The sequence below is a fragment of the Rana temporaria genome, chromosome 1 (genome assembly GCF_905171775.1).
Source record: "Rana temporaria chromosome 1, aRanTem1.1, whole genome shotgun sequence".
In the NCBI taxonomy this organism is placed as follows: Eukaryota; Metazoa; Chordata; class Amphibia; order Anura; family Ranidae; genus Rana; species Rana temporaria.
Genome location: NC_053489.1, coordinates 345,891,431 through 345,909,470, shown reverse-complemented (window position 1 = coordinate 345,909,470; position 18,040 = coordinate 345,891,431). Strand labels below are relative to the sequence as shown.

Here is an 18,040-nt window from a genome sequence, read left to right as displayed (position 1 = left end):
TCGCCCAGTCGTGAGTGGACCGATCCTATACCACTAATTATCGGTCTACCAGGTGGTTTGGTTTTACTCTTATGCATTTTAGGTACCTGGTATATGATTGGTACCCGCGGGGCCTCAGGTAATAAATATCTCCCTTCTTTTTTGTTTATTATTCTATCTGCAATGCCTTTATTCAAAAATTCCTTCAGTTTATTTCTCAGTTGTTTATTTGGATTATTTTTAATTACTTGGTATGTTGTTTTATCTTGCACTAGTCTTTCCAATTCCAATTTATATTTTTTTTAGTTAGAATTACGAGTCCTCCCCCCCTTGTCCGCCAGTCTCACTACTATGTTCTTGCGTTTCTCTAATTTTCTTATACCTTGCCATATTCTATTGTCTTTTTCTGGTTTCTCTGATGTTATAGTCTTAATTTCTTTTTCCCCCATTTTTTGGAAAACTTCTATGTGTTGGTTAGAACTCAATTTGGGATTAAACGTAGATTTATTTTTCAAAGAACTATGCTTATATACAGTGCTGTGTTGTGTGTCATTGGAATCGCCTTTCTCTAAAAAATGTCTTCAGGTTAAGGTTAATTTATATACACAGATTGTTTGGTGGATTGTCATTTATGGGTGATATGTATAGGGGTTAATAATTGTAATTATTGCACAGGATTAGGTGGATGTAGGTCAACCACCAGGGTAGTGCAATCCATATACTATACATTCCACCTATAACTGAAATATAATTTCTGGATTCATTTACCCTTTAGCAAAAATGGACAATCCTTAGTTATTTGGTGATGCTAATTTACAGATCACTGTCCTATATTCCAGGAACCATTTTGTTAACATAAAACATGTGTACTTGTACTACAAAATTAACTGTTTCTTAATGATTTTCCTTCCAGGCAAGCAAACTTTAAAGATTTACGATGGTCTTGATGCAGTAAAGCGGAATCAGCCACGGATTATTTCTGTTCCAAGGATCACGAAGAGTGAAGAAGCTGTGGTAAGCTAGGCTTTTCAGCCATTTATCCTATACTTGTAGAAAATAGTGGCAGGCTGAGCTGTGAAGTCACTTATCCTGTAGCATTAAGAAATTGGTGCTTTGTGAAATGTGCCAAAGGTATTGCCATGTCTTTACTGGTAAAGAAGAAATTCCAGGTATTACTATTTTATACATAGTTACATTGGTTCACCTTGGACCAACGTAACTATGCATGTGTTATACCTGTTATAGAGAAGTAGACACCACTATTCCAGTGATTTCCACCTGCTTTTGAGTCCTGTACTGAGCAGCTGGCCTGATGCATTCTGAACACAGAAGGTCAGCCACTCCGCACAGGCACCATTCAGAGAGTGCTTTGCATTTCCCAAATGAATGACTGTTTCAAGACTTTGCCTTTTCTTCTTAGTGATGGCGGCATCTAAAAAGCCTGAATATAGTCTTGCTATGCGGGCCAGTTCTTCTTACCCACATCTGATCTGTGTTTATACTTCTGCCAATAACTCCACCTAGCCAATACAGTGAGTATGTCCCAGCAGTTACTCTGACCAAACATTCACCTGACATAAGGCAAGCTACCAGATGATAATATAATATGAGAACAATACAGCACAAAGGCCAGCAGAATTTTCCCTATTGTGAGTTCATATATCCGAAAGAGATGGTAAAGCATTTCACAGATGCACATAGAACATTGCATTCTCACTTGATTTCAGGTCCTGTGCTGCTCCTGCGTTCAGAATGCATAAGGCCAGCTGCTCGGCACAGGATCTGAAATTAAGTGAAGATCACTGAAGTAGTGGTGTCTATACTTCAGTGAATCTATCTTGCAGGGGCATCAGCCAGATATGGTATATACTTATTTACATTGGTCCAAGCTAAACCAGTATGATTGTAAAACTAGAGTATATCATACCTGAAATTCATCTTTAAATGCTTGATTTGTTTAAAGAATTATTATTTTTGCTTCTATTGCAGGAGGCATCTTTGAGGGCATTCTACATTCCTGATGACCCACAAGATTATGAGCTTCAGACGCTAACTCCGCAGACATTGGTCTCTGATGATGTCATCAACAGAAATGGAGCAATAGATGATGGCAAAGTCAGTTCAGTGTTTAAAGAGGCAACACCTGAGGCTTGGATAATTGGGGCAAAACCAAAGGAGAGAGAAGTCATTAAAGTCTATCTTGGCTGGATGAGGTAGGTTTTAGTAATATTATAGGCATACTACTCAACATGGCCAATTTCTTACTCTGGGTTCATTTTCTTAGCTATGTTTAATTCACTTTATTTCCCACTTTACATACCACTATTCTGCCCTCATCTTCATTAGGTCCCAAAAACTTTTGTGAAATATTGTTGGTTGTTTTAAGTGACTGGTGCAGCCATGAAGCCTGTCTGTGCACAGAAAAAAAATCAAAGATCAAAATTCAGCCGAGGCGGGACACATTTTTATTCCATGTATAGGCAGGCTGGTTTACACAAGTCAATCTACAGGGGTCAGCGGTTGATTTCAGTGGTAGGAAGATTGCCCCATCCTTGGTAGAATATTTCCTTGTACCATTGGGAGAAATAATGCTCAAAGGGATGCATCTGACCCCTGGGCCACGGTTTGGAAACCACTGTTCTATACTGACAAACATGTAATTAACCATGTATTGATAGCCTCCTCTAAGCAATGCTATTCAAACAGTGGGTCCAGAAAGTATTCACAGAGCTTCACTTTTTCCACATTTTGTTATTTTACAACCTTATTTTCCTCAAAATTCTACAAACAATACCTTATAATGAAAAAAAGTGTGATCAAACAATGGCGCCCTATTGATTCACACCTCTGCGCTCAGGACAACAACAATAGTAGAAATCACAGCTGCTGTTCTAAAAGTGTCAATATGAAAAAGTATATATAACGTGTTTAAACCAATAAACCAAAAATTATATATAAAACAGCGCTCAAGTGTGTGTGATCCACACTGTGATGAATAATAAATAATAATAATCCAAATATAAATGCAAATGAGTCAAAAGCCCGTGATAAAAGTGTTCATAGAAAAACATAAAGTTCATGGAAGAGCGAAAAGGAAAAACACTTCTTTCTCTCCTTCAAGGTGTAAAATCTTCAAAACATATTCAAAGAAATCTTCCACCACACCCGATGTGAAAAAATTGTGAATCCTCCACCAATAGAAATGGCCACTCACCGGAACTATATGCCTAGCACTCTCGTGTTTTGGCACAGTAGCTTTGTTATAGTTCGTTTATATCAACAGGCGAGCTTCCGTTCCCAGATAAATAATACACAGCAAAGATTCCTCTGTATTGTGCGGCTGAAATGCAACGGTCTCGGCGGACCCAGAAAATAAATTTTGCTGTGTATTTATCACGCTTTTGAATTTTGGCATTGTGTGAGTGCATCTTTTGAAGATTTTGCTTGTGGTTTGTGATTAAATTACTTTTACGGTTTTACACTATGTCACACTTTCTTCATTTATGAGGATCTTACTTGTCCACCTGTCTGGGAACGGAAGCTCGCCTGTTGATGTAAACGAACTATAACAAAGCTACTGTGCCAAAACACGAGAGTGCTAGGCATATAGTTCTGGTGAGTGGCCATTTCTATTGGTGGAGGATTCACTATTTTTTCACATCGGGTGTGGTGGAAGATTTCTTTGAATATGTTTTGAAGATTTTACACCTTGAAGGAGAGAAAGAAGTGTTTTTCCTTTTCGCTCTTCCATGAACTTTGTTTTTCTATGAACACTTTTATCACGGGCTTTTGACTCATTTGCATTTATATTTGGATTATTATTATTTATTATTCATCACAGTGTGGATCACACACACTTGAGCACTGTTTTATATATAATTTTTGGTTTATTGGTTTAAACACGTTATATATACTTTTTCAATACCTTATAATGACAATGTGAAAGAAGTTTGTTTGAAATCTTTGCATATTTATTAAAAATAACAAATAAATAAAAAAATCACATGTACATAAGTATTCACAGCCTTTGCTCAATACTTGGTTGAAGCACCTTTGGCACCAATTACAGCCTCAAATCTTTTTTCGTGTGATGCTACAACCTTGGCATACCTATTTTTGGGCAGTTTCTCACATTCTTCTCAGCAGAACCTCTCAAGTTCCATCATGTTTGATGGGGAGCGTCGGTTCAGACATTTTCAGACTTTTCCAAAGATGTTCGATCGGGTTCAATTGGGTTCAAGTCCGGGCTCTGGCTGGGTCACTCAATGACATTCACAGAGTTGTTCCGTAGCCACTCCTTTGTTATCTTGGCTGTGTGCTTAGGGTCATTGTCCTGTTGAAAGATGAACCTTCTGAGGTCTAGAGCACTTTGGAGCAGGTTTTTAGCATGGATGTCTCTACATTGCTGCATTCATCTTTTCCAGGATCCTGACTAGTCTCCCAGTTCCTGCCACTGAAAAACATCCCCATAGCATGATGCTGCCACCACCATTCTTCACTGTAGGGATGGTATTGGCCAGGTAATGAGCGTTGCCTGGTTTCTCCAGACATGATGCTTGCAAAAGAGGCCAAAGAGTTCAATCTTTGTTTCATCAGACCAGAGAATTTTGTTTCTTTTGGCAAACTTCAGGCGGGCTGTCATGTCCCTTTTACTGAGGAGTGGCTTCCATCTGGGCACTCTACCATACAGGCCTGATTGGTGGAGTTCTGCAGAGATGGTTGTTCTTCTGGAAGGCTCTCCTCCACAGAGAAACGTTGCAGCTCTAGCAGCGTGACCATTGGGTTCTTGGTCACCTCCCTGACGACGGCCCTTCTCCCCGATTGCTCAAATTGGCCAAGCGGTCCGCTCTAGGAAGAGTCCTGGTGATTCCAAACTACTTCCATTTACGCATGAAGGAGAGCACTGTGCTCATTTGGACCTTTAATGCTGCAGAAAATTTTCCTTACCCTTCCCCAGATACAGTCCTGTCTCGGAGGTCTACAGAACATTCCTAAGACTTTTGATTTTATTACAGCACTCAGTCTTTTTGCATATGAGTTTATCAACATGGCACATCTTGACTTGGCAATATTTGCCCATCCTGCTTTGCAAAAACACTCCAAATCTGTCAGATTGGGAGGGCATCTCCTGTGCACAGCGCTCTTCACATCACCCCACAGATTGTCAATCAGATTCAGGTCTGAGCTCTGGCTGGGCCATTCCAAAACTTTAATCTTCTGGTGAAGCCATTCCTTTGTTGATTTGGATATATGCTTTGGGTCGTTGGCATGCTAAAAGATGAAGTTCCTCTTCATGTTCAGCTTTCTAGTAGCCTGAAGGTTTTGTGCCAATATTGACTAGTATTTGGAACTGTTTATAACTCCCTCTATGTTGACTACGGCCCTTGTTCCAGCTGAAGGGGAAAAAAAACAGCCCCAAAGTATGATGCTGCCTCCATCATGTTTTACTGTTGGTATGGTGCTCTTTTGGTGAGGTGCAATGTTGTGTTTGTGCCAAAAATATCTTTTGGAATCTTGCCACTCTACCCCATAGCCCAGACATATGAAGAATACAAGAGATTGTTGTCACATGTACCACACAGCCAGTACTTGACAGATATTCCTGCAGCTCCTCTTGGCAGCCTCCCTGACCAGTTTTCTTCTCGTCTTTTCATACATTTTGTAGGGACGTCCAGTTCTTGGTAATGTCACTGTTGTGCCATACTTTCTCCACTTGATGATAACTGTCTTCACTGTGTTTCATGGTATATATAATGCCTTGGAAAAAAAATTGTACCCTCTCCTCTAATGTTTTGGAAGCTCTCTGGACCATGACTTTTGCTGTAGGATGCAAATAAGAAAATGTCAGGAAAGACCTATTGGAACAGCTAAACTTTTTGGGGGATTAATCGGAGGCACTTTAAATGATAGCAAGTACTGACTCTTATTTAACATGAGTTTGGATGTTATTGCTTAATTCTGAACACAGCTACATGCCAGTTTTATAAGAAGGTTTACACACTTATGCAACCAAATTATTTTAGTGTTTTCAGTTTGTTTTTCAATTGAGTTGTACAGTTTATAGGTCACATTAAAGGTGGAAAAAGTTCTGAAACTATTTATCGTTGTCTTACTTATTTACATCACAGAAACCTGACAACCCAACAGGGGTGTATAGACTTTTTCTATCCACTGTATGCACATGTTTTTTAATAAATTTGACGTCATCATTATGGGGTATTGTTTCTAGAATTTTGAGGAATATAATAAATGTAATGCATTTTGGAATAAGGCTGTAACATAACAAAATGTGGAAAAAGTGACGTGCTGTGAATACTTTCCGGATGCACTGTAGGAAGGGAGTACACTGAAAAGTGGGCAATGCACAGAGCTCCCTTTTCCCTCAGTGGTGTTGGAGCTTTGTCCCCATAAGGGTGCAGGAGTATTCTGTGCCCCAGTACCATAGCCGCTGACTGTATCACTCGGCCCCTCCCCCAGTGCGCCCCTTAATGCATAGGATGCATTAAGGTGAAAAAACTTTTACATTTACAACCCCTTTAAGTCTTTCATCAGATCCACTAAGTAAATGTACTGTAAATGATCGGTGGGTTCTTTAAAACCATGGGTCCGATCATAGTTTGCATACTTGCAATCCCTGTTCCTTGATCACTGGTACTGATCAATCCTGATTTGAGATTTTAAAAGGTAACTAAACGGTTCCATACTTTAAGTTCAAACTATAGGAAAGATAAAAACTACATGATACAGTCTGTTACTGGTATAACACATTGCATTCCCCCCACCCCGAGTTCTCCCTTATTCTTATGGCTTGATTCTGCCAGTAGATTTGTCAATTATTATTTTACTCATAGCTAAATTTTAAATCAATCAATTACACAGCTTTCTGCAGGGTGTACAATTATTGCTGCTAGCATCCTTGGAACTACAGGTTAATGGTAGGACTTGGAATACAGTGTCACAATTGCCATTTGTGAGTATAAACATGGGATGTTTCCGAGTTTTCTCTGTTCAGATATTTGTCTCATTTTATTGTCACACTATTTCCTGTATCTGACTTTTCAGAAGTTTACTTGCACATCTCAAGCTCTCTTTAGTGTGAGTTTTCTTGTGTTAACTACTAGATTTCACTTAAAAACAGGAAGAGACTTGACATTTGTCAAAGGCTATAATGACCAGTTAAGAGGATGTGGTGAATGTTGATAACGTTATTCTTGTGGTTTTTACGTGTGTACAAACTACTAAAGCCTTATCATTTCTAAAATGCTGTTCAAAACTGGGGGTTAGATTTTCAATGATGTTTGCTCACAGTGTCTTATCTTTATTTTCCTGTAAAAACAATACTTAATGTAGTTATATTGTTAAGGCAAACTCTCACCTGAGCCCTCTTTCTCTCTAGCGCTGTGCCTGTCTACAGCTGCTCTTCCGCCTTATCTCTCTTCTCAGGGAAGACTCGACAGGAGTCAGTCAAAGCCTGTAAGGAGGGAACAGGGGTAGGGCTGAATCGAGCTGTTTGTGTCTATAGACACACACAGCCCGGCTCGGGAGCACATCTGCATGAGTGTGCCCTTAGCAAGTGGCTTACTGTGGGGCACTCAGAGAAAAAGAGGAAGAGCAGAAAATGTCGGCGGGGGACCCCAGAAGAGGAGGTTCAGGGGCCACTCTTTGAAAAATTTCACAGTGCGGGTAAGTATAATATGTTAATTAAGGAAATTGAGGCTTTACAACTGCTTTAATGCACTCATTATTTTCATTTAAAAAAAAAAGAGTTATCCATAATAGTAGCATCTTCACTGTGCTAGACATTTTGGAAATTTTAATGTTTTGAGCAAGATATTTTTACTATATTATATAAATATTAATCTTAAAATACAACTCTACCTTTCTAATAAATCCTAGATGTTATTAGAAATGTTTGGGTTCTTAGATAAAGTTTTTAAAAACACTGGGCCAGATTCAGGTACCTGCGCTGCGGCGTAACGTATCTCGTTTATGTTACACCGCCGTAAGTTTTCAGCGCAAGTGCTTGATTCACAAAGCACTTGCCTGTAAACTTGCGGCGGTGTAATGTAAATGCGTTCGGCACAAGCCCGCCTAATTCAAATGGGGCGTGTACCATTTAAATTAGGCGCGTTCCCGCGCCGAACGTTCTGCGCATGCTCCGTTAGGAAATTTCCCGCCGTGCTTTGCGCGAAATTACGGCGCCCGACGTGTTTTTTGAACGGCGACGTGCGTTACGTCCTTTCGTATACCCCCGGACGTCTTGCGCAAAAACAAAAAAAAATTGAAATTCGACGCGGGAACGACGGCCATACTTTAACATGGCTGGTCTAAATCTCAGCCATGAAATAGCAGGCGTAAGTTTGCGACGGGAAAAACCGACTAGCGACGACGTAAGAGAATGCGACGAACGCACGTACCTTCGTGGATCGCCGTAAACAGCTAATTTGCATACCCGACGCGGAAAACGACGCGAACTCCACCCAGCGGTCGCCGAAGTATTGCATCCTAAGATCCGAAGGCGTACGAAGCCGTACGCCTGTCGGATCTTAGCCAAAAGCCGTCATATCTTTGTTTGTGAATTACAAATAAAGATACGACGCAGCAAATTTGAAAGTGAATCTGGCCCACTATTCCTAGCTGTTCTTATTTTGTGATCACTTGTAGACGTGGAGTGTTGCTCAAAGCTGGAGGACAACAGGTGTCCCTAGTCATTAAGTGGAATCGGGCAATAAATCAGAAGTGTGGACAAATCTGATCCAGTGCTTCAGATGTGGATATGGCTATGTATGGCCTCTACCAGCGCTGCTCTGACTACTTGGCCAGGGGGCATGGCTGGAGCAGTGCTGGATGAGGCCATACACCGCCATATTTACATCTGAACAACTGGGCCGGATTTGAGCGGCTTCTAACTCTACATATGGTCTTATTTTGTTGTGCACATCATTTTTTTTTTTTTTTAGTAAGAAGCTTCAGAATGTTTTGCCTTGGTGAATTTTGTTGTCCTCTGTAGATGAAATATAATAGACCATAAGATGCCATATACAGACAATGTGGCTAAAAGGAAGGTGAACATTTTCCTTTTAACACAAAGTACGGACATTACTGAACAATTTAAGTAATGAATACTAGTTGTAATAATACAGTTTACCATTACATAGTCCATTATACTAGATCAAAATTTATATTGTGAATTTTTATTTTCCCTGATGACCACCTTAACCTGATATATGATCCGTCCTCAGTGGTGCATGCATATGTAAGTCTCTGAACTCAGAGAGTCTGCGTTCACATGCCATTTTCTACGAGTGGCAGTGCATACCTGCATACAGCAGCCTACCCCCATTCATGTCTATGGGTGGCTGTACAAAGCACCAGGGGTTTCCGGAAGTCAGAACATTGATGTGTAGTCTGTAAGGAGGATAGTGTCTGCACATGCCTATAAAGTGTATCTGAAACCATTTTTGGCATTTTTGATGAAGTATGGAATGGCCAAAACCCTTCCCAGGTATTTTTTTGCCACCTGTGTCCAACCAGAATAGTTATTATCCTTTCTTGCCCTGTAGACACAACAGTAAATAAGAGGAAAGCCCATCTTTAACATTTTGTAATTGAAACATATGCCCCCATTTGAAGATTCCTCATTTAGTCCTGTTATGATGACAATTGAAAAAGTTGGATTATCCATCGCTTTCAGTCTTGCTGATAACCAGAACAAATAGAATGAATTTCCTAAGAGGGATGCAGACGGCAATGAAAACCCTTTTTGTTTTTAGATACATTTTATCTTTCAGATGTTGATGTGTTCTTCCACCGCATAATAGATGAAGCTTGTTTATATTCAAGGTTTTAAGGGTAGAGGTACTACTTCCAAGAATTATGTTTGAAGACTGCTCCATAGAGATATTTTTGGATAATGGGGTGGATGTGATTATTCGGGTGACCAACAAAAAGTTGGGGTTCCAGCTGCGAGGGCAGCTCCAGCTATGTGGCTTCTTAATAAATAGGGGTAAAAAGTGACCTAGCATTCATATTACCAGAGCATTCAGAGGCTTCTTTCTGATGGCAAATATATTTATAATTCAAGCGTGTTAAAAGTACTTCCTCTGCTGTACACCAAGTTCAGTAAAAGTATTACTTCTGATGCTGAGCAGGTCTAAGGTCCTGACTCCTTTCACTCCCGTTTTAAGGTTTCTAGTTTTAGAGTTCTTGCCATCTCCATTATGCTCATGTACTGCAATTGTATCTACAGAATAACTGGTAAGTAAATACGTGGGCAACTAGAAGGTGGAAGATCCGGCAACCTCTAATATCTCAAAAAAGCTTTGATATGATTTGGATGTGTCAGAGCATCTGAAGGCTCCTCATTTAATGTTGCCTTGTCAATAAGTGCAGTATGTTTGGTTCAATAGGGTACTTTGTTTCTCTACAGTGTGGTTAGCATAGTCTGATGGCTTTTCTTGGTCTAGTTTTATAGAAAAGCTATTATTTTAGATTGTGGCATGCCACTTTTAGTGTGTTGACTATGTTATTATTGAATGACTGCAGTCAGGTTTTCTGGCTAGGAACACTGGAAGAGTGGTAGGACACTATTCATATTGTGTCACTACCGTAGGTGGGCTCATATTTCAGGATGTAGGTATAATGTCTGTTGTTTATTTTTCTTTCTTAGAGTTGGTGTGGCATATATTTCCATTTCTGTGAATTCTGAGAACACCGTGCAGAATGTAATTCAGGAGGTTCTGTCACAAGTTTGCCGTCAGGTATCATCAGTTTCATTCTATATTATCTTTAAGTGGCTGTACACATTTCTTTGAAATGTTGTTTTGTGCCATAAGGCAGCTCTTTTGTTTTGAACAGGCCACCAATGCAAGGCAACAGCTGAGGTCTGTTGTCCACTACTGGAATAGTGCGTTGGGGTTCTGTTCAAAATAAAATGCACCACATTACTGTGCTTTTTAGTGATGCATGTAAATAAAACATTTTACCACAGCAATCTGTCTTTCTGTATTCAATTTGTACAATATATATATATTTACATAGATTTTGCATGTTCTTTTGTAGAAAGAAAATCTAGAGGATTTCAGGCTTGTGGAAATTCTTATGGGTAGCAAGCAAGGTAAGAAGTTTGATTTTTTTTTCTGCGATGACAATGGTAAAATAGAGCAGGCATTGTATATACTGTAGACTTTAGTGAAAATGTGCAAACATTTACAATGTTGCAGCATATTTATTGCAGGTTTAGGTGTCCGTTTATGAAACGAAGATCAACCAGGATCCTCAGGATCACGGCTGGTGTGTTCCGGTTTATGTACCGGAGATGAGGAGCAGAGAACATATTCTTGACCTCTCATCACAGCCCACAACCGTTCTGTCACAAACGGACAGTTTATTAAAGTGAGATCTGAAGATCTCACAGCGGTTACACTGAAATATCTCCCTTCCAGATTCAATAGCTCAGGGGTGGAGAAGCTGGTGCGATTAAGGCTGCTTTCACATTGGGCAGTGGAGGTGCGGTGACGGTATAGCCACGCTATTTGTAGTGCCGATATACCGTCGTATTTACGGCGATATTCGGGCGCTAGCGGTTTTAACCCCCGCTAGCGGGCGAAAAAGGGTTAATACAGAGGCGCATTGCGGGCGGTATTACCGTGGTTTCCCATTGATTTCAATGGGAAGGCGCGGTAAACACCCCGCTCCTATACCGCTCCAAAGATGCGGCTAGCAGGACTTTTGGAGCGGTCCTGTTACTGCACCGCTTCAGTGTGAAAGCCTTAGGGCTTTCACATTGAAGCCTGCAGGGCACGTTTTTTTCATGTGGTATAGCAGCGCTATTTTTGGCGTTGTACCGCATGAAAAACGCCTCAATGTGAAAGGGGCCTAAAGGAAGATGTGAGTACACCCCTCAAGTTTTTGTAAATATTTTATTATACCTTTTTATGTGACAACACTGAAGAAATTATACTTTGCTACAATGTAAAGTAGTGAGTCTGCAGCTTGTATAACAGTGTAAATTTGCTGTCACCTCAAAATAGCTTAACACACAGCCATTAATGTCTAAATCGCTGGCAACAAGTGTGAGTACACCCCTAGGTGAACGTGTCCATATTCTGCCCAATTGGCCATTTTTCCTCCCCAATGTCATGTGACTCAGCTACAAGGTCTCAGGTGTGAATGGGAAGCAGGTGTGTTACATTTGGTGTTATAACTCTCACTCTCTCATACTGGTCACTGGAAGTTCAACATGGCACCTCATGGCAAATAACTCTGAGGATCTGAAAAAAAGAATGGTTTCTCTACATAAAGATCGCCTAGGCTATAAGAAGATTGCTATGACCCAGAAACTAAGCTGCAGCACGGTGGCCAAGACCAACAGTAGTTTAACAGGACAGGTTCCACTTAGAACAGGCCTCGCCTGTTCCTAAGATGATGCACAAGAAAGCCCGCAAATAGTTTGCTGAAGACAAGCAGACTAAGGACATGGATTACTAGAACCATGTCCTGTGGTCTAATGTGACTAAGATAAACTTATTTGGTTCAGATGGTAAGCGTCAACCAGGAGGAGCACAAAGACAAGTGTGTCTTGCCTACAGTCAAGCATGGTGGTGGGACTGTAATGGTGTCTGGGGTTGCACGAGTGCTGTTGGCACTGGGGAGCTACAGCTCATTGAGGGAACCATGAATGCCAACATGTACTGTGACATACTGAAGCAGAGCATCGGCCTGAGGGCAGTATTCCAACATAACGACCCCAAACATACCTCCAAGACGACCACTGCCTTGCTAAATAAGCTGAGAGTAAAGGTGATGGTTAGATGGACTGGCCAAGCATGTCTTCAGACTTAAACCCTATAGAGCAACTGTGGGGCATCCTCAAACGTAAGGTGAAGGAGTGCAAGGTCTCTAACATCCACCAGCTCCGTGATGTCATCATGGAGGAGTGGAAGAGGACTCCAATGGCAACCTGTGAAGCTCTGGTGAACTCCATGCCCAAAAGGGTTAAGGCAGTGCTGGAAAATAATGGTGGCCACACAAAATAGTGACATTTTGGGCCCAATTTGGACATTTTTACTCAGGGGTGTACTCACTTTTGTTGCCAGCAGTTTAGACATTAATGGCTGTGTGTTGAGTTATTTTGAGGGGACAGCAAATTTACACTGTTATACAAGCTGTACACTCACTACCTTACATTGTAGCAAAGTGTCATTTCTTCAGTGTTGCCACATGAAAAGATATAATAAAATAATTACAAAAATGTGAGGGGTGTAATCACTTTTGTGAGATACTGAATATTTACTTAGTTATAAAGTGTCTGTACATGTCATTACATGTTCCTTTAAACTTTGGTTTTCTTTTTTGAACTTGGCTGCACTGTAATCTTACAATATCTCCTGAGATTACAGGCCGCCCACCCACTTTTACACTGATCTCAGAGGAAAAACGTATCCTCTGTTCACCCTCTGAGAACTGAAGTTCTCAGCTTTATAAACGGGCTGCAGAAGAAATCATTTTCCTTTTGAGAACTGAACTAAGAAAAAAAATTCTCATTTTAATAAACGTACACCTTAGGGAGGTGTCATGTTGTGGAAGGCAGGAACAACACCTATGCTTTTTCTTGGAGTACCAAGTTTTTACCTTGCCCTGTTATTACCTTGTAGACCCCATTCACACTGGCACGGTCAAACCTTCATTTCTATGCATTTGGATGACCTTTCTAAATGCATAAATATGCATGTAATGATTTTGCAAAGGTGCTATTAACACTGTGCGTTTTTAGCTGCCATCAATTTAACTGTGTTTATAGAAAATAGAATTCTCTGGGCGTCCAATATCCATTTTGAAACTCTAAACGTGACTAAACCTGCTTACGGGTCAGTTCACACCAGGAATCGCAAAGCGTGTTCCTGTGAAATGCACATGAGGTGCAGTGTGATTTGAGCCCATTTATTTTGAATGGGTGAATCGTGCTGGACTGCAATGTATGTTATAGGCATAAGTATACTAATCAGCTACTTAACTTTGGTTTCCTGGTAATGGAATCTTCTCATGGCTGCTTGTGTCTGAGTCCTCCAATGAGCTGTTCCTTGTCACAATTTCTCAGAGCAACTCTTCCTTGTTTCTGAGTACATGGCTTGTTCAAAGTCCTCCCCTCACTTCCTGTACATAATTTCCTGTACTGAGCTCATGGCGCACTCCAACTGGCTCCTTTGCATATCAATAGGGGAGGCATAGCTTTTAAACCAACACTTGATCTTGAAATTTTCCAATTCACTCTCTTAACTATAAACATCACTAACAATATAGGCCATAGCAACACAGGTTGCGACCTGCGTTTGGAGTGATGATTACTTAACATTGACACCCGCTGCAGATCCCAACTGCAGTGCGTTTTGAACTGCAGGAAACGCACACAGAATGCAGGTTTTCCACACCACCATCTGGTGTGAATTTGGCACCTAAAGCAGGAGCATCTAAGTGCAGAAAAAAAGTGATCTGGGCAGGCTAAAATTAGTTTATCCTTCCCAGATAATTTCTGCATTAAAAAATGCTCAACACAAGAGTGCCAGTATAAATGTGGCCTGCTTTCAGCTTATGTATGGTCAGTGGAAATGGCACTGGAGTGGAGAAGAATAATTTGCATCTCACCAGCACTGTTTCTTTTGCGGGAACAGTTCTGAGCATATGCATTTCTGAAAGATAACTTTATTTGTTCAACTTTCTGTAACCGACAAATTAACTTTATATACATGCACACATACTGTGCTAGCCCCTTCTGTACTAAGGGACACCACAAAAAAGAAGATGACTATGTCTAATCTGACAGCATTTCATGATGATGATTGTTATTATTAATCTCTCTTTTGATGCAGTGCAGAGAATGGTGCTTCCAGTTGAAGAATTAATACTTGAGCGATTAAAAGATATTCGCAAGGTTTGTTACTTTTAATTACTTTTTCAATTTTTCTAAAGAGTCGCCACTGAGAACACCCCGAGAAAGAAATTAACAAGCAAACCACTAAAGTTGTTGGGAGCAAAAGACGTTTATCAGGGAAATCTAATTGCTAGAAAATTTAGGGTGACTCATTGAACTAAACTTGGATTATAAATGTTTTTAACCACTTAAGGACCCCTTCACGCCGATATACGTTGGCAGAATGGCACGGCTGGGCACAATTATGTACCTGTACGTGTCTCTTTAAGCCCAGCCGTGGGGTCGCGAGCGCGCTGGCACACTCGCGACCTGGTCCGAAGCTCCGTGACCGGTCACCGAGCTGAAGAACGGGGAGAGGTGTGTGTAAACACACCTTCCCTGTTCTTAGTTGTGGCAGTGTCATTGATCGTCTGTTCTCTGATATAGGGAAAGACGATCCATGATGTCACACATCCAGCCCCGCCCCCTACAGTTAGAAACACATATGAGGTCAAACTTAACCCCTACAGCGCCCCCTAGTGGTTAACTCATAAACTGCAATTGTCATTTTCACAGTAAACAATGCATTTTTATAGCACTTTTTGCTGTGAAAATGACAATGGTCCCAAAAATTTGTCAAAATTGTCCGATGTGTCCGCCATAATGTCGCAGTCATGAAAAAAATCGCTGATCGCCGCCATTAGTAGTAAAAAAAAAAAAATTATTAATAAAAATGCAATAAAACTATCCCCTATTTTGTAAACGCTATAAATTTTGCGCAAACCAATCGATAAATGCTTATTGCGATTTTTTTTTTTTACCTAAAATAGGTAGAATAATATGTATTGGCCTAAATGGAGGAAAGACATTTTTTTATATATATTTTTGGGGGATATTTATTATAGCAAAAAGTAAAAAATATTGTTTTTTTTTCAAAATTGTCGCTCCTATATTTGTTTATAGCGCAAAAAAAAAAAACCCGCAGAGGTGATCAAATACCACCAAAAGAAAGCTCTCTTTGTGGGAAAAAAAGGACGCCAATTTTGTTTGGGAGCTACGTTGCACGACCGCGCAATTGTCAGTTAAAGCGACGCAGTGCCGAATCGCAAAAAGGGGCAAGGTCCTTAACCTGCATAATGGTCCGGGTCTTAAGTGGTTAATGTACTGAATGCCATTCTTTCTATCTGTATTGTATACAGGCTGCTTGCAATTCCTTCTCTTAAAACATTCACAGTGCAGGTGGAAAAAGTATGTGAACCCCTAGACTAATGGCATCTCCAAGAGCTAATTGGAGTGAGGTGTTAGCCAACTGGAATCCAATCAATGAAATGATATTGGAGGTGTTGGTTACAGCTGCCCTGCCCTATTAGAAACACACACCAGTTCTGGGTTTGCTTTTCACAAGAAGCATTGCCTGATGTGAATGATGCCTCGCACAAACAAGCTCTCAGAAGACCTACGATTAAGAATTGTTGACTTGCATAAAGCTGGAAAGGGTTGTAAAAGTATCTCCAAAAGCCTTGCCGTTTCTTCAGTCCACGGTAAGACAAATTGTCTATAAATGGAGAAAGTTCAGCACTGCTGCTACTCTCCCTAGGAGTGGTCACCCAGTAAAGATGACTGCAAGAGCACAGCGCAGACTGCTCAATGAGGTGAAGAAGAATCCTAAAGGCTGAAGACTTACAGAAGTCTCTGGCATATGCTAACATCCCTGTTAGCAAATCTACAATATGTAAAACGCTAAACAAGAATGAATTTCATGGGAGGATACCACAGAGGAAGCCACTGCTGTCCAAAAAAAACATTGCTGCACGTTAACAGTTTGCACAAGAGCACCTGGATCTTCCATAGCAGTACTGGCAAAATATTCTGTGGACAGATGAAACCAAAGTTAAGTTGTTTGGAAGAAACACACAACACTATGTGTGGAGAAAAAGAGGCACAGCACACCAACATCAAAACCTCATCCCAACTGTGAAGTATGATGGTGGGGGCATCATGGTTAGGGACTGCTTTGCTGTGTCAGGGCCTGGACGGATTGCTATCATCGAAGGAACAATGAATTCCCAAGTTTATCAAGACATTTTGCAGGAGAACTTAAGGCCATCTGTCCACCAGCTGAAGCTCAACATAAGATGGGTGTTGCAACATGACAACGACCCAAAGCATAGAAGTAAATCAACAACAGAATGGCTTAAACAGAAGAAAATACGCCTTCTGGAGTAGCTCAGTCAGAGTCCTGACCTCAACACGATTGAGATGCTTGGGCGTAAAATGAAGGATGGATGGCCGCACTCCAAACCAAACAGGTTGTCTTTATTTAAACGAACAGCAAAACATACCAGATACCTTGAGCGGTGATTTTCCTTCTACGATTGAGATGCTGTGGCATGACCTCAAGAAAGTGATTCACACCAGACATCCCAAGAATATTGCTGAACTGAAACAGTTCTGTAAAGTGGAATGGTCAAGAATTACTCCTGACCATTGTGCACGTCTGATCTGCAACTATAGGAAACATTTGGTTGAAGTTATTGCTGCCAAAGGAGGTTCAACTGGTTATTAAATCCAAGGGTTCACATACTTTTTTCCACCTGCACTGTGAATGTTTACATGGTGTGTTCAATAAAAACATGATGACATTTAATTATTTGTGTGTTATTAGTTTAAGCAGACTGTAATTGTCTAGTGTTGTGACTTAGATGAAGATCAAATCACATTTTATGATCAATTTGTGCAGAAATCCTTATCATTCCAAAAGGGTTCACATACTTTTTCTTGCAACTGTACATAGTATTACAGTGTATTCATTGTAATTGTAAACTAGCCAAATAAACAAACTTCCTTTGTGCTATATTTCAGACTTCTATACGTCAAATGAGCCAAACCAGGTTTTACTTGGAAGAAAATACAATGCCTGATATTCAAGTAGAGCTATTGGTTAGTGGTTTGCCAGTCTTGCTATCTGGAGAAGAATACACCAATATCTTAAGAGATAGCTTAGGAATAAAAGGTAAGTGAATGCAGGTGACTTATCTTGGATTCATCTTTTTTTTTATTTTTTATATTATTATTATTATTAACTATTAGGTTTTACATGGCTTGTATGATTTGTGAGGGTCTTGTTGGTGTTTTGTACTTTTAGCAAAAGCG

At 40.4% G+C, this 18,040-nt stretch overlaps 1 protein-coding gene across 2 annotated transcripts in view; it reads left to right on the top strand.

The window, feature by feature from the left end:
• DGKQ (diacylglycerol kinase theta) overlaps positions 1–18,040 on the top strand; it is a 224,149-nt gene that overhangs the window by 143,409 nt on the left and 62,700 nt on the right. For both annotated transcript variants that reach the window (XM_040361947.1, XM_040361938.1), the window contains exons 8-13: positions 893–993; positions 1,969–2,192; positions 10,649–10,739; positions 11,041–11,095; positions 14,847–14,908; positions 17,750–17,900. In XM_040361947.1, coding sequence (XP_040217881.1) covers positions 893–993; positions 1,969–2,192; positions 10,649–10,739; positions 11,041–11,095; positions 14,847–14,908; positions 17,750–17,900 — 684 coding nt within the window. The remainder of the gene's footprint in view (positions 1–892; positions 994–1,968; positions 2,193–10,648; positions 10,740–11,040; positions 11,096–14,846; positions 14,909–17,749; positions 17,901–18,040) is intronic.